The sequence below is a fragment of the Antedon bifida genome, chromosome 2, assembly GCF_963402885.1.
Source record: "Antedon bifida chromosome 2, ecAntBifi1.1, whole genome shotgun sequence".
Classification (NCBI taxonomy): domain Eukaryota; kingdom Metazoa; phylum Echinodermata; class Crinoidea; order Comatulida; family Antedonidae; genus Antedon; species Antedon bifida.
Genome location: NC_136227.1, coordinates 28,237,069 through 28,260,723, shown reverse-complemented (window position 1 = coordinate 28,260,723; position 23,655 = coordinate 28,237,069). Strand labels below are relative to the sequence as shown.

Here is a 23,655-nt window from a genome sequence, read left to right as displayed (position 1 = left end):
GCAATTTGAAATCACTGTTCACAGTTGGAAGAATTTAATAATTCTGACATGACAACGCTTTTTCGTTAGCTTTTTTTCGAAAGTTATTGTGACGTAACAATGGCTTCCACGTTCTAAATTACGCACATTGCGCGTGTATCTATAACCAATGGGAACTTATCTACGACCTACGACGTCATGCTAATTTATTTTTCGCATGTAGTTGGTGTGTGTTGTATATATCGCACAGAAACATGTGCATTGTTTCAACAAAGAAAGATCTTTGATTTCAACCTTTCGCGAAATCAATTTCGGTTTGACGAGGCAGACGACACAAGGACGTCGTAATGCATAATAAGTCCTGTTTCCACTCTAGCGCAGAGAGACGCAGAATTGATGACCAACAAAGCAACAATTGAATAATTCATCGCATTGATTGATTATTGCGCTTACATCATTGTGGTGTAGAGTGTGGGAACCAAGCAGTGCCGGAGACACTAAAAAAAAAGACACATTTTTTGTGTGTGTAGGCACGCCTGGTACTGTACTAACATTATGCCAACATAGATGTATATTGTTTGTCAAATCAATATTTTGATATTTCTAAAAGTATCTCGTGTTTTGCCTAATTATATAAAAAGACTAAAACGGCACGTCCCGAAAAACCTTCAATCCCCAATACACCACCCACCTGTCCCACCCCCACTATCTTGTTTTTTTTTCTCTTCTGCCAGATGGGCGATAGAGGGCGCTCATCATCTACAAAAGAAGATGTGTGTGGGCGTCGTGTTGTTACAAATCCCTGAAACTAAGGCTCATTAACGTCCAGATTTCAATTGTTTATGTCCATTTATTCTATTTAAATGAACAATATTCTCAACTATTAGGATATAATGGTGCGTTTCTGCCGTTGATTATGTTAATTCACACACTAGGTTAGGCCTAGGCTAGGTGGTAGTCGGGCCCTCCTAATTAAGGCCAGTCTAGGGCCAGCCCTACGCTAAGCTAGATCTTGTTGTTGACTAATTAAAGGCTAGGCCTAGGCGACAGGTAAGAAGGTAGGCTAGCAAGCCCGGTGCTAGTTGTAGCTAGGCCTAGCTACTTAAATAAGTCTTAGAAATCACAGTACTACTAGGCCTATGCCATACCTCACTAGTCTAGTGCGCTGTGCCGAGAGAAAACAAGGCAAAGTACACTGTTGACCATTTTGACCTACCAGATATAAAAAAACAATGAATTTAACACAACTTAAAAACATATCTACTTTTTTCATCAGGGAGGAACTCTATAGTGATGTATGAACTGTTGGCACAGGTTCTTGCAGAAAGAGATCTCTCCATTGCCGGAGAACTCTTCTACATTCCAGACTCTGCCATTGTAAATGACTTGACTGAAGCTCTCTACCGCATTCAGGATATCACGGCAGCTGAAGATTATTTGACCAATAGAAATGACCAGACAGTAGTTGAGATATGCATCACCAGGGTAACTACTGCAATCCGGTAGGTCATAGGTCAATCAATTAAATTGTAATGGTGTGTAAAAGTGACCAACCCCATCCCAATCAATTTTAGATACCTTCTGTTTTGTCTTTTAAAACTAGTCAGCCCCTAAATTTTAAACAATACAGTATATGTATTGTTAAAATAAAGGCAAACTTTCTATTGACAATATACATTATTTTCTACTATCGTAATAGTTTTAAAAACGCTTGAAATAGCTGGTTTTTTTTTTCATTTATTCAAAAACAGCCTAGGACTTACATATATCATGCAATATGATTTTGTCCCATGTTGTCCATTGAAATTGATTTGGATGACCGTACATACATAATCCAAGGTCATCATAGAATCAACTAAATTGGGTCCAACGACTTGACGAAAAACGGAAAACCAAATGCATACGTAAAATAAATCAACATGACATTATAGACCATAGGTCAAAACGAAAGCTCCATGATATAGCTATACAGTAGTAACATCTCTTAATTATTGTTTGTTTCTTTTAAAAAATTGTTCTTTTAGGGATACTGGTACAATTGATAAGCATGCCATGGCATTGGTGTATCTCTGGGATTCCTGTCTTCATCATAATTTGATACCAACGTTTAAAGATGAAGATCCACCTCACGCTAAAATCGCATCTGACATAATGAGCTGTCTGTTCATGGTAAGCCTGACTTGTTTATGGTGGCAAACTTCTTTTATCAATATTGTGTCAAATTTGTGTGATATTTAGTATACAAATAATGCTAATTTTAGGTTTTCGAACATTGTAGCCTCACAAAAAATGTACAGTAATAGAACCATAAATAGAACTTTATACTGTGAAATAAATCTAATACTGAATGGCACATGGTACGAAGTTGACCAATCAGATGATAAGTATACACTCTGGCGTGTTATATTATATTAAAGCAGTCTGACTGAACTTATGTTAGTGATAGATCTCCTGAATAGAGAAGGAAAAAAGTGTTTTTTTAATCAATTACCGACAATAATAGATAGTGGGTGTTCCCAAACCAAGTTTGATGATTATTCATTTGTTTTTATTTCACAATGCATCAAAAGTTAATACAGATTAATTCAAATTATTCAAATAAAAGATTATATAAAATAGTACCACCTGTGGTTTCATGTACAACACTATTGCAATGATTTACTTCCAGAAAAGGTTTGTTTCTTTATAAAACCTTTGAAGCGTATAAATTTAAAAGCACACTCAACCATAAAACAACCTTATTGTAATAGTTCACTGCAATAGACACTAGTTCTACAATAACATTCTCATGAATGGGACAGTGTTTACAGACCAGTGTTGGAGTGTTTACATAGTGTTATGTAAATAATCTAACTAAAGCACAATCTTGGTGTAATATAGGTGATTTAGTATTCAAACATTATTTTGAATGGGAACACTATTTTGTTATAACATTGAACTATGGAAGGATTGATACTGTACTGTAGAACCACTCCCTTAACACTAAAGCCAAGAGCTATTAAGGGGACACTTGGGCACCTAAATGTGTCCTCTTATTACGGTTTATACTGAGCAAAAAAGTTACTGATCCAATTCAGATTTCACTAATTACTGTATCTACTAAATCAACCATTAATAATATGAATGTTTTTTTGTTATTGAAAAAAATAATTGATGTGTTTAAATATGGATAAATTTGTTCATTTTATAGTGATGTTCTATTCATATGATTATGATACTACAAAGCAAAGATAAGACATGCATACAAATATCAAAATTTAAATACATTTAATTATTTTTGCTTTTTCAGCTTTCACCAATTACTGTATACTAAATTAACCATAATATGAATATTTTTTTATTGAAATTAAAAACAACAAATTTATATGTTTAAATATGATGAATAAATTAAAATTAGTTCATTTTATAGTGATGTTTTATTCATATGATTACTGTACATACATTATTATTATTATACATACAAATATCAAAATTTAAATATATTTAATAATTTTGTATTTGCAGCAAAATTACAACAAAAAATCTGTAATGAAACTTGCCTTGCCCGTAGCAGTCAAATTTCTACAGCAAGGGAATCGTGAGATAACGCGTAATCTGTCGACGTATCTAGCACTCGCTGCGATTGAAAACGCTGACATTTTGATTCCACATACTGGTTCACTCATTAGAAGTATTCGTCAAGGTAAGTAATTTCCGTGGTCTCAGTTCATATCCAAGACATTTTTCATAGATAACAATATTTTTTTTGTTAAATATGGCATTTTGATGTTCCATAATAGTCATTCACTTTGACCAAAAATTTGATCAGAAAAAAAAAGTATTGTACCTGAAAAAACTGTAACTTAAAGCAAAAAATATATAGTCAAATTGGCTGCCAGCCAATGAGTTTTTGGTTAAATTGTCCTTTTATAAGTGAAAACATTATTATTTTGTTTTCTATGGAAGTGATTAACTTCAAAATCTGATCTTCATTTTTCATGTTTTTGGGGATAATTCATCTTTAATTGGTTCCAAATTATTATAATTAATATTCAATTAATCTTCTTTAAAAATATTTATTTATAGGTAACCGCTCCCTTCTGCGTATTTTACCGCAAATTTACTCCGAAAGTAATTTAGAAATTGTCAACTATATTTCCGAGCTTGTTGTTATTCTTCCAAAATGCAGTACATCAGAGAAACTAAGTATTCTACAGATATTTGCTATGATTCAAAAGAAGTACCCACATGTAAGTACAGTGGAACCTCTATTAAAGGGACGCTTTCGGGATACAAAGTGTCCCTTGAATAGGCGTTGGTCACAGTGTTAAAATATATATTTCCTCTTATTTGTTTTCATGGGAAGTATTCCTTTATTAGTGTCTGTTGAATGTATGTATGTCCCAGAGTCCTGTCTACACTATCAAACTAGTTTGACAAAAAAAGTGTGTGTGATGTGCCCAAATATGGTAGTGATATGCTTAAATATCGTAGTCATGTCCATATATGGGCACATCACATAAAGTTTGATAGTGTAGACAGAGCTTTAAATTTGCTTAAGAAACACAGTATGGAAGCCATGTGATATAATGTTATTTCAAATTATTTACAAATACAGTCCACTCTCCCAATACTGGACTCTCTGAAAACTGGGAACTTTTCTTGTGGTGAGGTTTTCTTTCCAAAGGTGTCCGGAAGAGTTGACTGTATAAATTTGGAATGATTGCATGTGTATACAAATTATAATGAAATCCAGCCACATAATAATAAAACAAAAAATTTATTTAAAAAACTTTCTGGCAATAATAATGACTTGTGATAAACATTTAATAGCTTCCTAATACAGTTTTATGATTTTTCTTTCGCCCTTCTTCTTTTTCTAGGCCCTAAGGTCACATGTAGCAGTATTAGTAGAGCAACTTAATGACCCCAGTGTGTCATCAACTATTTTAAACCTTCTACTGGATATTGCAACAGTTGATGCTAAAGCCTTCATACCTTGTTTGCACATGCTCAAAGTGACCGTGGCTCAGCAGACATCTTTACTTTCTCTCGCTGCCAAGATCTTTGCAGCAATAGGCAAACTAAATGAGGTAAAACATGCAATTCATAGGTTATGTTGAGTCAAGTCATTTAAACCTCTGTCTACACTAACTAGGTTGACAAAAAAGTGTGATGTGCCCAAATATGGTAATATCATCTATCCATATATGGGTACATCATATTTCTTTGTCCCATAAAGTTTGATAGTGTAGACAGAGCTTAAGGCAGATGAGCCATAGCCATACATTTGGCAGAGATTTAGGAGTCTCCTCAACAATAGTTCTTGTGGTAGAACAATTCTTCTCAGATAAGGACTTATAGTGTATGTATAGTGTAGAATCTAAAAACCCAGTTCATCATTTGGAAGTGTATGGGGTTACCCCTGTATACTGGTCCATCTCAGCTTGTGCCATTGTTGACTGACAAATAAGCTTTTAGTGGCAGCAGTATGATGCCCTTGTTGTCAACGTATGTATGCAACACAGCCAAGTTAGGCTGCAAGACACAAGTTTATTTCCTCACATTTGTAATCAATATTCAATAATAATTGATCAATATTCCATAATGTAGGATTATGGCCGTGAGTGTATGACATTCCTTGTACAGCAACTGACTGTTGTAGAGCAGTCATCGGTTCCAGCGGTGCTCATAGAAATCAAGAGTATATCTGATTATCACAAGGGTCTTCTGAGTGAGCACATGCCACAGATTAACAGTCAGCAGGGTAGCAGTTCGACCGCTGTACGAATGATTGTACAGCAACTACAGGATGATTTGCATAAACGGTGAGTGTTCATGAAGTGCTCATTGGTCATGTATTTTGTTTTGGCCATATATGGATATGGTGATGTCATATCACTACAATATTTGAGTATATCTAACATATTTGGGCACATCACACTTTTTTTGTCAAACTAGTTTGATTCTGTAAACAGAGCTTAACATACCTGAGCTCTTTAAGGCAAGCCCAATCCAATGTTTTTTGCTTAAGTGCCCTTTCAAATAGAGACTAGTGTTGAAAGGGATGGTAAATAAGCCTAGCTGGGTCAGTTGTGCCTTAAAAATCCTGTCTACAGGCTTGTTTATATATTTATAGTATGTACCGTTGGATTATATATTTAATGTTCTCAACAAGCAGTCAAACTGCTTGCAAATTATTACTTAGATACTGTTATATATCAAATTAAAAATACAAATTTTGCTCTGTTTTTATTTTAGAAAAGGCAGGACCTTTGAATCAAGTAAAGCAAAATCTCATTCTGCCTTGACTCACAGAGGAGGAGGAATTACGCACTCTACTGTATCGTTGGACTTTGAAACTCGTAATCTACAGATGAAAAATCGCATACACAGCCAGGTCAGCGTTGACACATTTATGAATCCAAGAAAACATTTCGATACTAAATCCTTGGCTACAAGAAGTCTAGAAGTAGGCCCTCTTTTATCCCCGAAAGTTGATAAAGGACCGGAGTTATCTGGGAGCAAATCAAGTCTACAGAGTAACCCCCAACAATCGCGACCTCAGATGCGAAAATTTGAGCTTAGCCCACCTAAACCCGATGCTTCTGGAAAACATTGGGACCCAAACAAACGCGTCAGCCGGAAAGATGGAGGAAGCCGAACCAACCTTATTCATCAGAAGGAGGTGCGAGAAATGTTAATGCCTAATAGTCGAGACATGGAAATGAACAGTCTTTCAATCAGAGGTGAATCGTTGGGTAGCGGGCCTATCCACAATAGTAGACCAGGAACTTTAACAAGAACTGCTGAAAAGAAAGATAGTAGTCTTCAACAGTATTTAACAAAGAGAAGGAAGGAGATAATATCATACATTGAGTCTATCAAAAAACAATTACCAGTTCCTACCAATTGCAAAGTTATAGGTAAATAGTTTTCTATGTACTGTATTTGCGTAAAAACTGTGTTTGCATAAAAACCCTTATAATCATAAAGGTACATTTTTTACAGCAATGCATCCAAAACATGAATTCTAACTCGCCAAATTTAAACCCATGGAACACCAATCCGGCTTTCATTTTAACATGCAACTGTGACCCCTAAATCACTAATGTATCCTATACACTTGTCCTTGCTTATACATTACACACCCAAACAAAGGCTACAGTAGAGATGGGCCTTGATAACTGAAGGGATAACAGAGTCATAGCGAGAGGTTAAAAACAGACAAGGCAAAGATGCTTTAAATATAGCAATATAAAATATGACGATCTCGATCTGTGCTGGGAATTATGGCCAATGTCTTGCCTAGTTGATAACCACTCTTGCTTATACATAGGCACTTATATATACGGTACTACATATTTATTGTTTTGCTGTTTACAGAATCAAAAGATAAGAAACCCGTTGGTCAATTAGAATTTCATTGTGGAAAGAAGGGAATAGATTGTTGTATGTATCAATCAACACCATTTACCATGGCAACAAAAGAGATACAGACTTGGATCTATATAATGTACCTTCATCTACAGGTTTGTTTGTTGTTTGTTTTACTATTTCAGTGCAATCTCCACTGTTGGTTTTCTGTGTGGTTTGGATTTGCAGAACACAAGAACATATTTCAACCATTTTCAAAATTGAAGAGTTGTTAATCATTATTTTTACATACTCTTTTTTCTAAAGCTCAGTCTGCACTATTAAACTAGTTTGACAAAAAAAAGTGTGATGTGCCCAAATATGGCATCACAGTGTCCATAATATGGGTACATCCCATATGTTTGTCACATACAGTTGATAGGGTTGACAGAACATTGTAATATTTTTCTAGGCTACATCTCCAAGTCCAGTTGCAGTGGATGACGAGTCAATCCAGGTACTTAAAAGGTGCTGGGAGAAACAAAAGACAACCGGTGGAACAATGCCATTCCTTAAACTTATCACACAGAACTTTCCATCTACAAAAGTACAAAGTGTTCTCATACAGCAGCTAAATGAGGCTAGTTATTACGACCTGTTCAAGTATGATCGGGACTGTTCAAGTTGGGTGTGCTTTATGTGCTGTAACCCAACAAAACTAGGTGAGTCATTGGTTAGGTCCTGGTGGCCGTATTCACCAATCACACTTAAGTGAGATATTTCTCTTAAATATTAAGTATTTCACTTAATTTAATATATATTTAAATATTTCACTTGTATTCACTTAGATGGGAGATTTTTTTAATTTTAAGAGTAAGTGTTTCCCTTGGCCTAAATGTGATTGGTTAATACGGCCACAGGGGTGGTATTGCTTTGGTCGCACACTCCCTCTTTTGATAAAGTGGCATTATGAACTAATTATATTAATATTTTTTATCTATATAGCACCATTCCAACGATCTTTGCTCATGGCGCTGTGGATTTAGATGTTACACTTTTCTACAAAAAGTTTTTCTAAACTACATGCTTCTCTCCTAAGGGTTGCATCATGTCAGTGCTGCCAAGTCTAGCACTCTCTCGCCTGTCTTTTACTTTTTTATATATATTTTTTATCAGACTATTAATATCATTATGCTAACGCTTCCTCATTTAATATATCCTAGAACCGCCCCTGTGGTCTATTCTGTGTTAATATTTTGTGTGCCAATATCTTCAATTCAAGATTCCCACTAATCATGTTCTTTATTAATGTATGTCTATATCTATGTAATTATCACAAACAATTTCTATATACCAGAGTCATATTTCAATGTTTTTGAATTACTGTCATCTTTACTATTTTCCAGCTGATTACTTCTCTGATGGACAGCCCCATATTGAAGGACAACTGAAAGAGAAGAAAGTGCGCTGGAAATTGTTCCGCACGTGGAGAACTCGTTATTTTTCTTTGTCTGGAGAAAGTTTAATTTATAAGAAGAATAAATCAGTGCGAAATATTTTTTTTTTATGTGTTATGCTTGATTATGGGACACCCCTCTTCCAACAACTTTACTGGATGAATTCCCATTTCTGACTGTTCATGTTCAAAGTTTTACTTAATACATTCAAATAGCTCCATCCTGCCATGGATTATAGGTCCATGATCCCACTGTATCTCAAAGATCCTATATCTATAATCAGCCTAGATATTGTCTCACAGGGCTTTCTTTGCCACACTGAACCTTTTCTTTGGAATGCGCTACATTTTCGTATATAGCCTTGTTCGCACTGGACCTCGTCCTCACTCCTCACCTCAACATATGGTTGATGGTCTTTAGCCCCAAGCGACGACACAACGATTGACCTGGCCTAAGTTAGTCGTCAGTCCATGGTTGTCGCAAATCAAAGGATACCTATTACTGGGTAAAAAGTGCCACATCAATATTCAGATTATTATTTTATTATTATGCACTATTGATATAATACTCTCTTTCACTTGATTATAGTCACCATCTAAAGGAACACTCCCAGTTGAACTTGGAAAAGTGCAGAGTGTAAAGGCTGTGAGACGACGTGATCGGAGTATACCAAAAGCTTTTGAGATTTTCACGGAAGACAACAAGTCGTATGTATTTAAAGCGAAAGACAGCACCAAAGCTGAACAATGGGTGCAGTGTCTCACAATTGCAGTTCACCAAGCTAATACAAAACAATGATTTGGGCTTCTCAGAATTTGTTGTATACTTTATACACAGTAATCCACACTTTTATGGGCTAAATATTAAATTTTTGTCCAAAATTTCAGATTTAGAGTGTACTAGCTTTATACCAGCAAATGATGAATAGAATTTTAACTTGATTTGAAATTAATAGTAATTCATAAATATTCAAAATTATTTTTTTAAAAAGCTATTTGTAAAATTTAAACATTTCCAAATATCAACTCAGAATATGAAATTAGTTGTGTAGTAGGTATCAAAGCTATCATTGTGTTAAGTTGAATACGTTGTTTAAAAATTAATATTACTGTATAGTGAGAGTATTTATATTTAGTGCAGTCTATCCTGTGCTTATATTGTGTATTTGCTATGCAAGGATTTTGGTGGGGAGATACAATGCCATGCCATGTTTGTTGAATAGTGTATTTTAGTAGTCGCTATTTAATGTTCTGATCGCTAATTAGAAGCATTTTAAAGGTCTAGTTTAGTTTCAATCAACCACACAAAATGGTTTCTCTTGCAGGGTCTGATTTTATATTTTAAAATAGTAGATTTCGTTCTTCCCTAGATTACCTGGACGAACCAACGTTCAACCAAATACCACTTTTGGTTTGTGTATTTTTTAAAGATATAATGACATACAACTTAACTTCAATTACCTTGAAAATTGTTCACATATCTGTCATTTTAATTATTTACCTGGTAATTCCAAAGAATTTATTCCATCGCATTTAACAGATATTTATGCATTCCATTTGCTATAGTTTGTTGATATTGAGAGGCCTTTGGATTTCACTATATGCTATGAAAGTAATAGAGCGTGACAGGCATACTATTTGCATATAAGCAGATATTTGGTATACTTCTTTTTTTTTAATTACAGGTGTCATTACCTTGATTTGAATATATTATTGTTCAGGTGTCATTTCCTTGATTTGAATATAGTATATTATGGTTCAGGTGTCATTACACCTTGATTTGAATATATTATGGTTCAGGTGTCATTACACCTTGATTACACCTTGATTTGAATATATTATAGTTCAGGTGTCATTACATCTTGATTTGAATTTATTATAGTTCAGGTGTCATTACATCTTGATTTGAATATATTATGGTTCAGGTGTCATTGCACCTTGATTTAAAAATAATTGTGCAGGTGTCATTACCTTGATTTGAATATATTATGGTTCAGGTGTCATTACATTGATTTAAATATATTATGGTGCAGGTGTCATAACCTTGATTCAAGATGAAAAGAAAAATATTGTAGTGTCTATTCGTTTACATAAATTATGTAGGCATATCTGATTTAGTGAAGGTGTCTATGGATTTAAATATTAATGTGCAGGTGGCTAATAGTATGTTAAATATTTTAGATACAATACAGGTGTCTATTACCTTGATTTGAATATATTATGCTAGATGTGTATAAAATATAAATATCATGGTACAGGTGTCAAATATACATGCCTTGATTTTGAATAGGTGTGCCTTGAATATGACTTCCATTATTTATTGAATCAAATATAATTTTTGACAATCTTTTTTATTTTATTGTTTTTCTTTCAAACTATAAAAATATAATTGATTTCATTTTGAATTGCTATTATTAGATACCATTACCAAATATGACAAGAGTATGGTCCCAGTGAATCTGGGTACGAAATTTTGTGAAAATTTAGGAGTGGGATTATTCTGTAATTGCAATAACAATGGATTTACCAAAGTCTTGTGTCTCAAATTAGCCCAAATAAAGGAGTAGGATTTATACACCAGCATGAGATTATACTCTATCTTACGTTCTGTCTACACTATCAAACTTAATGTGACAAAAAAATGTGATGTGCCAATATATGGACATGATGATGTCATATCACTACCATATTTGGGCATATACACTTGATGGTGTAGACAGAGCTTAAAACAGTATTTTGTTTCAAAAATTGACTTTCAACTAATGGTACTAGTTTCTTTCAAAGTGTGCCTTTTTGTTATGTCAAGGCGATATCATGTGATCATCCCTGTGTATAAAGCTCTGTCTACACTCTCAAACTTTATGCGACCAACAATGCGATGTGTCCATATATGGACATTATGATGTCATATCACTACCATATTTGGGCATATCACACTTTTTTTTGTCAAACTAATTTAATAGTGTAGACAGAGCTTAAAATATGTATTTGTTTGATATACACAGCTGCATCCCTTTCCATGAGGCTAAAAAGATGTAAATTATAATGAAGTTTTAATATAATTTATGCATAAACTAACCATTTCCAAGAATGTTAAGCTTCTGAATTTGTGCAATACTGTCCGCTAGTAACGTATAGTCTTTCTGCATTTAAAAGTTATTGTAGTGTATAAAGATATTTGTTTTTGTATATATAGTTATTTTTGCTACATTTTACTATTCATTTATTAATAAAAGCTTATATGAAAATGTGTACACATAGTGTGGCAGGTTAAAATAAATGACTTAAAATAAAAATAAATAATGCACCCTAGATAAGAGCTGTTGTCATACCTTAAGCTCTGTTTAGACTATAAAAAAAAGGGAAAAAAAATGTGATATGCCCAAATATGACTACTTGATATGATGTCATTGTGTCCATATATGGGCACATCACTTTTTTTTCACATAAAGTTTGATAGTGTAGGTAGAGCTTAAAGCTCTGTCTACACTATCAAACTAGTTTGACAAAAAATATGGTAGTGATATGCTTAAATATGGTAGTGATATGCTTAAATATGGTAGTGATAGGACATTAGCATGTCCATACAGTATATGGGCACATCACATTTTTGTTGTCATATAAAGTTTGATAGTGTAGGTAGAACTATAGAAAGAGGGTGTTCAACATCATGAGCCCACCTAAAAGGTCACCTATATTTAGATGTCTTCACTTGGTCTGGTACTATTTCAGCTCTAGAAGGAGCCAGTGATGATTGGGTTTAAGGTCTAAAAAAGGCTTTAAAAGACCTTAAATACAGTTAGTATTACTCCCATCAGGAATGGATAAAATATATTTACATTGTTTCTCCAAGAATACAGGCATGATTTATGAATGTTGTGTAAATTTCTATGTTTCCATACAGATTTTAGTATACACTGGGATCATATTTTAATTTTTTATTATGAATGTGTGACAATCTGGGATATATGATTTTTTTTATTTATTTTTTTATAGTGCACTTTCCATTAAATTTATCAAGGTGTTTTTTTTAGGCTTTTTGCTTTTGTTCAACATTCCTATTATTAGTGCATAAATATTATTTAGGATTTTATAAAGTTTATTGTGGATCATGGAATTTGGCAACCCAATCAGATTGTCAAAGGTGCTAGCAAAAATTCCAGTAATACAAATCATTATTTTTTACTCATTGGCTTTTGAATCTTTAGTGATGTTATATTCAAGTTCAATAAATTGGTGTTAAAATGGGGAAAATATCTTTGTAGTTATCCGTATATGCTTAATATATTTATTTCTGTAATTCAGTGATGTGGGTATGAAATTGTATTTTGAAATATTAAAGCATTGGAATTATTACTATAAGTCTGAAACCTTGTACTATATCGTAATACAAAACATAATTATCAAAGAAATCATTATTCCTATAAACACGTTAAAATCTTGTTTAGTTTCAATCAACGTTTCAATTTGTTTTTTTGCCATTGCCATTAAATACAGAAGTGACTATCGGCATGGTCAACCGTGCTTGTAATTTACTATTTTTCCATCTGCATGGTTGAGTGTGCATATAGTTTTCTTTATGCTTTAGACATGCAATTTACCATGCCAATATAGAAATCAGTGAATTTGATGCGCGGTCAATAGTTAATGCTGATAGAATTTACATGCACAGCTGACCATGCATATAGATAACTTTGAATTGACTGTGCAGATAGACTTAACGGGTGAATAGACAAATTCCGAGAATACAAAGGGTGTTCAAACTATAGTTTATAAAGAATACTCCACATACACCAACAAAAGGTTACACATTACAGTGTGGATAATTTAATAAAAAATCCAACAGCAACATAATAAATGATATAATAAATGTGGAAAATTAGCTCTACAAACTTTAAACCTCTTTTTTTTTTATCTAAGGCTGTCATTCATGACTTGATATATCAAGATCTTGAAATCATAAGCCCAGTCGCTTTCACTTTTTGCACCAGTTTCAGACAAATTATAAAAGAATTCTTCAGAGTAAACATAAAATAATATGCGATATTGTTAAAATAAAAATGGTAAATAATAATGTAATTCAAACACAAATTAAAATTTATATACAACTTAACTAAAAAGTACCATTTGCCATAAGAGTATTTTAAACATGTTAATGTTAGTAAGAGTCAAGATAATACAGGGTTCTCACTAGAGCCCAAAGGCCCTTACTGAGGTTAAGAATCGTATATAATTCGATAGGGGTTATAAATAATATAATAGAATTCCACTCATATTCACCTCTTAATTATGGTATTAAAATTATGTACTTTTAAATAATACCAGTATAACAATAGCTAAACAAAATCATTCATATTAATTTCAAATAAATGCATATTTTGATAATTATAAATTACAACTGTGATTTAATTACAAGTAGGTTTGGAAAACAATGATGAATATCCATACCCGAATTACAAGTAGGGTTTAAAAATGGATCAGCCCAAGCTTACAGGGGATGGTCTCCTAGACAACAACGTTCTTGACAGGGGTAATCATTTTTACTATAAGACAAATGGTTAAATAATATTGTTCAAATGCCGACCTGGGTCATTAAATACTAGCGCCACCAATGAAAGGAAGTGCGACAAAAACTAACAGCAGTAGTCTGTGAAATAACACGCAATTACAATTTGTTTTCATATTGCAAATGAATTGGGCAAGTTTTTCCTTAATAAAATAATTTTCTATAACCTATACATTTTTATATGAAAATAGATATTTTTCCCATGTTAAATTGACCTTTGATCTGACATAACTAAGTTATTTTATTTTTTATCAGAAATGTCATACCAGGGAGTTGTAATTGGTGACAACTCCCTGGTCATATTAAACATTTGATTTAGACTTATGTTTAAAAAAATCTATAGATTTATTGTAAATTAATCTATGGTATATTAATTTACGTTTGTACCTTCAAAATGTTTTAATTTGCATCTTTATAATAACATATTTTATTATTTACAATTAGAATAATTTATGAAATTAACGTTTAAAAAAAAATACCCATTTTTAAATGTTATGCTTTGCAATGATATAACACGATCACTAAACAGGTTTATGTCTAAAGTGCATTACAATAGGATAATTGTCATCTGTTAGGCTAAAGGCAATACTCTATCTAAATATAAGTTAATATTAGGGAGTTGTGATCTGAAATATTATAACACTAAAATATAGTGGTTTCAGTACTACGATTATTTGCACCATCTTTTTGTGAGCAAGCAGATGTGTCTATATTCCCATCAGCCCCTATACAGGTCTCTTTTGGTATATTACCCTCCATAGGAACCTCTCTTGATGGACTATCTAAATATTCTCCATTAATAGTTGACTGGCTTTCTGAATTATCACTTACAGACACATCACTTATGACTTCTGTAGATATTGAGATTGGGAGTGGTTTAATTCGTTCTATACCAGAGATCGTATTTTGGCGTGCTTCAACATTGCTGGATGCATTGTCAGATATTGGGAGTTGTATAATTGATTCCATTGTGGAGATCTTGGTTTCATTGTCCGATGTCTGAGGTTGTTTAATAGAGTTCATTTCACATGCAGTGTTCTTTGATGATTCTTCTTCACTGAAGGCACTTCCCGATACATCTAGATTGGAAATCTCTTGTACGATTTCTAGAGGTTCCGCAGATCCAGTGGAACTGGCAAGTCGTAATTGTGTTGTATTTGAACTCAGTCCAAACATGACATTTGACGCCTCGCTAGTTACACGTCTATGTGTTCTATATGTCAGACTACTCTTAACTTTGATATCTTTTGAAGGTGCCGTGTCTTGATCCTGTGAGTGGTCAGAACAGACGCTATCATTGTCCGAAATGTTGTCTAGGTTTTCCATCGACCCACGCTCGGCAAGGATATCATGTGGATCCAGCGGTAATATTTCACCTTGTAAACTCAACGGACGTTTCGGTGTGGGCGTCTTATTTGGCAAATCTAAAAACATATCATCGCGTGTTACGATCTCGCCACGAGGAGAAGATAGACGCTTTGCAGGAGATTCATGCGTTTCAAATTTTAAACGTGATGGTGGTGTTCGGGATTTCTCGATGTGCACCTCAGGAACGGCTTCTGCTCCTACACCGGCTACTCTCTTTCCTAATTTTATTGACTGAGTTTTTCGCTTTTCATGAATTTCACAGCTGATTTCCTCAAGATTGTGTAAAGCTTGAGAGTAGATTTCTTTAGATCTAGCAACTTTAATTTCTAATTCCCGAACTGTTTGTTTTTTTTCCTGTTAAAGAATATAAAACAATGAGGAACATCATCGTGTTGATAATTAATATGTTGTTATTTTGGAAATTCCTTGCTTTCATGCATCCATGTACAACAAAATATTAACAAAACTTAAGCTCTGTCTACACTATCAAAAATGTGTCATACCATATTTGGGCGCATCACACTAGTTTAATAGTGTAGACAGAGCTATACACAGTATCAAAATTACCAGAATTATACTGGGAAGCTTTTAAACTACATTTAAAAATCACCCTGGGGTGGATAACTTTCATAGGGCAAGGGGGATATAAAAAGCTTCTTTCATAGAAAACAGCTTGCTAGACAACATAGCAGATCTTGCTGTCAAATATGATACAATTTGTACTAGCAAATCTATAGTGTGTATGCAAATACTAGTAGATAGTAACATGGTATTTACCTCCATCTGTTGGTTAAATTTCGCCTTTGCTTCAAAGTATGGCCTGCAATGAAAAGAAAATAGTGTCAGGGAATATATTGAAAACTGTAGCTTGTGGTAAACATTCTTAACCAAGGTTCTGGGTGCAAGTCAATGCTCTGCCACTGTGTATCATGGCTTTCTGTTTGTCGCAACACCTAAGCCTCATAACAAGATATAGTTTAGAAAGGACGTGTTTAAGGCATCCTACAGTATAATAACATAGCTGTTGGATATGTATGTGTGTAATTTAGTTACTTTTATACAGTATATTATCAAAAAGAAAAATTTGTCTGTTAATAACCATATTCATGGGAGGCATGAATAACATACAGTATTTTCTAATCATTTTATGATATAGCTTAATAATCCATGTACACGAATACAGGGTATTACATTGGGTTTACACTGACGAGCGGGAAGACAATAAGAAAGGTAAAACATCACAAAATCATAAACAAAGGATAAATAATCGATAACATAGAAAAATAAGTTATTTCTCCATGGATATACAGTACAATACACTTGGCAGGCTACATTCAAACGTTTTCACACGAATATGATATTTCATTATAATAAAATGGTTCAGTCTTTTATTCCATGAAACAGAACAGGTGTGAATGCAACCTTAGAAAAGAACAAATGGATTCATACAGTGGTGCAGCAGTACCTAGAAAGGAATCAACTTTTTTCTAACATTAATATGAACTCCTTTCCGTAACTAAACGATATTCTAAACGTTGGGAAGACTGTGAGTGGGTGCCTGTGACCAAGTATGTTAAACTTCTACTAGTGTAGAAACTTAAGGTTAACTCTTGTGAATACTGACTGGGATAACTTACTACATGCAATTTGGTTTAATGCTTAGTTCCGACTAAGACACAATGCAAGGTCTGAACGTAAGCACAATGCAAGAAATTTGACCAATCACAATTGATGAATTATTCAATTGTCATTGGTCAACTAGCTTGTGTTGCGCTTATGTCCTTGTGTTGCATCCTAGTGGGAACCAAGCTTAACGGGCCATTCCTGGAAAAACTTGTTTTTCCCATTCATGATATTTACTACTTACAACATTACAAGATCGTGCTGGTTGACAATAGTGGTTAATTGTAGCAAGTTCCTACGAATGGACATGCTACGAGCATGATTGATAATAAAAATGAAATGTAATGAAAACAATGACAATGTTGGCTCTACACAAAAGCTCTGTCTACACTATCAAACTAGTCTGAAAGTGTGATGTGCCCAAATATGGTAGTGATATACACAAATATGGTAGGGATATGACATCATCATGTCCATTGGGCACATCACATGGGCATGTCACATACATTTTGATAGAGTAGACAGAGCTTAATACTATATACTATAAAAAATAAACTATTGTCTTTCACACCTTGTGTGTACACTATAAATAGATCCTTTATAGATTAATATATCACTTGGCCTTCACAGGTTAATTTCGTATTCTATGTTGTGCAATAACTAATCCACTCTCTATTTGTCTGTATTGCAGGAAATATTTTACAGTATGTTAAATAGCCAATTACAGTAGAACCTCTATTAAGGGGACACTTTTGGGACCCAACAAATTGTTTAATAATTATTTACTTCTTCTTTTTGTTATAGGAAAAAATTGTCCCCTTAATAATAAGGTTTGAATCAACCATTTGGCACACTCAAAAGTCTCTCTATCCCCTCAATAGAGGTTTCCTCTGATTAGGAGTTTTCCGTAGTGTTAAAACATGTATTGTCCCTCATTTCGTGGAAAAGTGTTCCCTTCATAGGTTGTCCCAAAGAGGGGTTCTACTGTACCAGATTTTAAGCTTTCTAAATTCTCATGTTATGAGGCTTAGGTTTGGTGCTGTTCTGGTAGCTAAAAACCCCCTGATACTGAGCTGGAATAATCACCTTGATTTGTTTATCACACTTTTCAATCCTTTCTGAACACGTTTTACAGCTAGTTCCTGTTGATCATATTCTGCAGCTGTTCTCTCATGTTGTTTTTTACTGATATTCCTTTCAAGCTCTGCTTCTCCCACCTATTACAAAATCAATATATGCAAATTGGTTAATTATGCAAATCAGCCATTATATTTATTATAAGCATATCTTAATAATCTTAATATAATATTACTCAACACTGGATTAGTACAGAGTCATTCTGTATACTTTAAATATCCTTGTATAATGAATAATCTATTTCATTTTTTCCACATAACATTTTGTACATAAAATATTGGATTTTAATAAGGATATTGATTATTGTATTGAGTGAAAAAGGAAATCTGTGAGAAAGTCAAGATTTTAGTTGCAAAGCTCTGACAACCGTACCGTAATAAAAAATAGAAAATATTTCTGAGAAGATATTTGAAAATGATATGATTATGTAACAAGGCATGAAGTTCCAAGTTTATTGCTAGCCTAGCTTCATCACAACACATTATTAACTCCAGATTTTTGTAGTGGAGCCGTGGCTTGGAGGTTAACATGCTTGCCATCCATTACTGTACCAAGGTCCAGGTTCACTCCAGATCTAGTGCTAGGGTTGTAACTCATGACTGTACTCCCTAAGCTGCAATTTTGTAACTCATGACTGTACTCCCTAAGCTGCAATTTTGTAACTCATGACTATACTCCCTAAATTTTGTTTCATTCTATTTGATTTTCCACACAAACATTACAAACAAAGCAATATATATATAGATACAAATAATGACAATAAATGTGGAAAGAGGTCAAATAAGCTACGCAGTTTTCTTTACGACTTGACCCCCAATAAAAAAGACAATGGTACTAATAAAACAATGAACAATACCTTCATGGTGGAGTGGTTAAGCATCTCCTGCCAGTTAGCGTCAAACTCTCTGCCTTCTTCCAACAGGCCCATCTCAGCAAGATCTACCATCTCTTTTGCTGCTGCCAGCATGCTGTTGGCCCTCTCAAAGTTTATGGCGGCCTGCTGTGTACTCTGATGTAGCTGTTAAGATACAAGATTAACGCTAACTTTATTGTGAATTTAAGTGGCATCCTAGTCCTTTCCAAATTTTGAATAAAATTCTGAATATTAAAAAATTTACACACAAATTTTCTAAAGCTCTGTCTATAAACTTTATGTGACAAAAAAATGTTATGTGCCCATATACTGTATGGACACAATGATGTCTACTACCATATTTGGGCATATCGCTACCATATTTGAGCACATACACTTTAGACAGAGCTTTACACACTCCAGGATATCCTTAAAGCTTGGTTCCCACTAGGAAGCAATACAAGGACACCCAAGGAACATGCAATGCAATGGATAATCTAAGCTTTTTTATTGCGATTGGTCAAACTAGTTATGATGTGTGTATTTCCTTGTGTTGTGTCTTAGTGGGAACAAAGCTTTATTAATGTAATTGTATACATTTTCTAACACGAATGAACAGTAAGATAGACATTCTAAACAGAATACTGTAGCATTTAAACATGGAATATCTGTTAAGCTCTGCAAACACTATCAAACTCAAAAAAGTGCTATGTGCCCTAATATGACATCATCATGTCCATACTGTATATGGGCACATCACATTTTTTTGTCACATAAAGTTTGATAGTGTAGACAGATTTTTACACAACACAAGTATATTTAAAAAGTATATAAAGCTCAGTGTCTACACTATCAAACTAGTTTGACAAAAAAAGTGTGATGCACCCAAATATGGTAATAGTATGGCCAAATATGGTAGTGAAATGACATCATCATGTCCATATGGGCACATCACATTTTTTGTCACATAAAGTTTGATACTGTAACTTCAACTCGTGACTATCATAAATCATTCTCTATTAGTAATAAAATATAGTTATTTGAACATAAAAGTGGTTTACAGTATGTATCAAATGATTACACAATTATTGCAATCTATATCCCAGTGCGATCTGAACACAATGTATGCATACCTCTTTCGCTCGTTGACGAGCTTCATAAAATGGCCTTGCTTTGTCAATGCATGCTCCAAGTTGTTTGGATATTCCATTGAGGCTTTGTGTGGAGTCTGTGAGAGCCTGTCGAAAACTAGCTCTAGCCTCCTACAAAAGTAGAAAAACAATGAAAACATATTAATAAACAGTTGGAGTTGTTGGGACTGAAGTAGCCCAAATAATAGCTACAGTATGTTTAAAACCTCCTTCTACCTAGGTAAAAACAGAATACCCTTTTGTTTTTTCCCAAGGTCATAGACATTTTCCCATATTATACTGTAAAACTACTTGAACAAAATGGAAAGCTTATGTCCTTTAAATGATTCGTTGACGGATTTGAGTACAAAAAAGCAAGGGAAAGCATTTGATGGTACTGCAGCAAGCACAATGAATATTATGCAATACTTACTATCTTGTCATCTATCTAATAACTGTAATACTGATTGATATTTCAGTTTCATGTTCTTAGATAAATAAAAAGTCCCATAAAATGTAATTTTAATTGCTGTTTTTTGTAATGTTGTATTCCAAAAGTATACATTGGTAACTATAATCCAGGTATGTAAAATGTTAAATAATTAAAAGGACTGCAAGTCACAACATACTAAAGCTTGTGTACAGTATGTTAAGCTCTGTCTACACTATCAAACAAGTTTGACAAAAAAAGTGTGATGTCCCCAATTATGGTAGTGATATACCCAAATATGGTAGTGATATGACATCATCGTGGCCATATATGGGCATATCACATTTTTTGTTACATAAAGTTTAATAGTGTAGACAAGGCTTTAAAGAACGCAAGTACTGTACACTGTCCAAAAAAAGTAGGGGATTGTCTCCCTGTGTAATGCCCAATTCACTACCAGAAGGACCCCACCAGAAACACGTCTACAGACTTAGTGGCTATTCTTGGTGTGTAACAGCAAAATAAATAACAACAGAGTTCTGTAACACAAACTCGTCCTACTTTACTTACGTCAAGTTGGAATTCCAAGGTGTTTATCTGGTGTGTTGAGGAATTTAAACGTTCTAATTCAACCTATAATAAAAATAGAAAAGAACTTGAAGCTTATTCAAGTTGTTATATTTATTTATATGGAGGACCAAACTTAAAGCCTTGGCTTAATGCGTCGTCCTCACACAATTATATTTATTAATGTATGTTCTGTATTATTCTGTATATTGTATTGTGTAAAGCAACTTGAAATATAAAACCATAAAATTAATAATGTAACTGTCACTGAAATTTCCTTATTTATTTATCATTTTATGAAATTGTGAACAATAGAAAGAGGTACAACAAATTAATACCATTTTTTTTATTATTCATAAATGAACCATGAAGTTTAAAAATAAATTATGACTAACAGAATCGGCATGTGATTTCTGACAGCTGTTATGTTGTATTGTTGACTTTTCTATACAGTATTGTGAACATGTTTAAACTCTGTCTACTAACACTATCAAACTTTTATATGACCAAAAAATGTGATGTGCCTATATATGGACATGATGATGTCATATCACTACCCTATTTAGGCACATCACTACCATATTTGGGCACATCACAATATTTTTGTTGAACTAGTTTGACAGAGCTTTAGAGTCAGTTTATAAAAGGTGAATACAACCAAACTTGCGACTTTTTAAAAACAACTTACTTCAAAAAATCATTATGACTGTGCATGTTTCATTTAGATATTAATAACTGGTAGGTTGATAATGATATATATATAAAAAAAATATGAGGATGAAAATCTGGCAATATTTTCATTCTCAATTTTCAACAGGCATGCAGTGAAGTCAAACATTTGTTTAGCAAAACAGAATAATAAATAACTTATCGCCAAATTTGCAGGGCCAAACTAACAATAATAATACTAGGGCTTAAATAAATTAAAATTAAAACTCAAATTGAAATTGTTGTTCAATTTTGATGGTTTAAAACGGGGAACCGTTTAAACATTTACTCCATGGTTTAAAACTAGACTTGGACCTTGGTCATTTAAAATCATGATATTGAGCATCATCTATAGGTAGGCCCTTGCTTGTCAGTACAAAATCAGAGTATAGGGGCTGTGCCATCAAAGTGACACTCTATCTTGGCAAAACAGGTTAGGCCAATGGATTACTACTGACAACTCCTACAAGAAAACTAGAGGAGGCTAGGCCTAGCTAGCTCCCTACTCATTTGGGTATGCCTCTCTCTAGCCTACCTCTAGGCTAGGCCTAGCTAGTAAGCCGTATACATTTTTCTACAGCTTATATCTTAAAATTACAACTGAAATATAGAAAACCGATATTACAACTTAATTATCAAATAGATGATATTTAAAGCTATGTTATATAAATGGCCATACATTATGTATATTGTGAAATAATAGACTTACTTTCACCCTTGGATCAAGCTTGTCCTCTTCGTCCGGTGTAGCCATTTTTTTAATAATAAATAGTGCTGTAGCGCCATCTATATAATGCACATGAAGCGCGGAGAATGGGGGTAGGGGAATACATACACTACCAATAGGGAAAGTCCCTAATGTCAAAAGTGTTTTATAAAAATAGTAAGTGCCCTAATAAATTGATACTTATTTCTCTATGATATTATATAGTGTAAATTCATAATGTTATTATCGATTCAGAAAACAAACGTAAAGTTATAGGCCTATTTATAGTCATCGGTCCTATTCAATTAATTAATTAAATTAGACATTTATTCTTCCAATCCATTGTCAATATTGTGGTGCCATTCTGTCTATTTTTCAACTTCTCCATGGCGCAACTCAGACTGCCAATATTGAGTATTGAAATACACGATATCTTTTTACAAAAAAAAAACAAATTTTGATTTAAGTTTGAGCGATGGTGGGCGGGCCTTGACTCGTTTGGCACGTCACACACACACATAGTAGTTGCGCAGAATACGCGTATACATACGGTACGCGTACACGCAATACATAGTGCGTCGCAATATCATTGTTACGTCACAATTAAAACATTCGAAAAAAAGCTAACGAAAAATCGTTGTCAAGTCAGAATTATTAAATTCTTCTAACTGTGAACAGTAATTTCAAATTGCTCTTCATTCAAACGAAATAAAACTGCACTTACTTTTCAAATCAATTTGGAAATACGAAATATCAATTTTCAAATACCGTTGTTATACTTCTATCAATTAAGTATG

At 33.6% G+C, this 23,655-nt stretch overlaps 2 protein-coding genes across 6 annotated transcripts; one reads left to right on the top strand and one right to left on the bottom strand.

Annotated features, from left to right (window-relative positions):
- Positions 1-754: 754 nt before the first annotated feature.
- LOC144858904 (ventricular zone-expressed PH domain-containing protein homolog 1-like) lies at positions 755-13,126 on the top strand. 5 transcript variants are annotated; one of them, XR_013616678.1, is made up of 13 exons: positions 755-875; positions 1,256-1,481; positions 2,004-2,148; positions 3,484-3,661; positions 4,045-4,208; positions 4,842-5,051; positions 5,572-5,786; positions 6,220-6,884; positions 7,345-7,490; positions 7,787-8,036; positions 8,721-8,860; positions 9,360-10,570; positions 10,768-13,126. XR_013616678.1 is itself a non-coding variant. In XM_078715047.1 (12 exons), exons 2-12 carry the CDS (start codon positions 1,273-1,275, stop codon positions 9,567-9,569), a joined length of 2,532 nt encoding a protein of 843 aa, XP_078571173.1. In that variant the 5' UTR covers positions 755-875; positions 1,256-1,272; the 3' UTR covers positions 9,570-13,126. The 5 variants fall into 5 exon arrangements, 1 of the variants encoding a protein (XP_078571173.1); XR_013616676.1 differs by having other exon boundaries at positions 10,620-13,126; XR_013616677.1 differs by having other exon boundaries at positions 9,360-10,619.
- A 448-nt stretch (positions 13,127-13,574) lies between these two features.
- LOC144858896 (uncharacterized) lies at positions 13,575-22,906 on the bottom strand. The gene is made up of 7 exons (XM_078715034.1): positions 22,862-22,906; positions 21,448-21,510; positions 20,451-20,579; positions 19,321-19,482; positions 18,414-18,544; positions 16,482-16,524; positions 13,575-16,058 (listed from the first exon to the last, which is right to left on the bottom strand). The coding sequence occupies exons 1-7, from the start codon at positions 22,904-22,906 to the stop codon at positions 14,979-14,981; spliced, it is 1,653 nt and encodes a 550-aa protein (XP_078571160.1). The 3' UTR covers positions 13,575-14,978.
- Between the last annotated feature and the right edge of the window lie 749 nt (positions 22,907-23,655).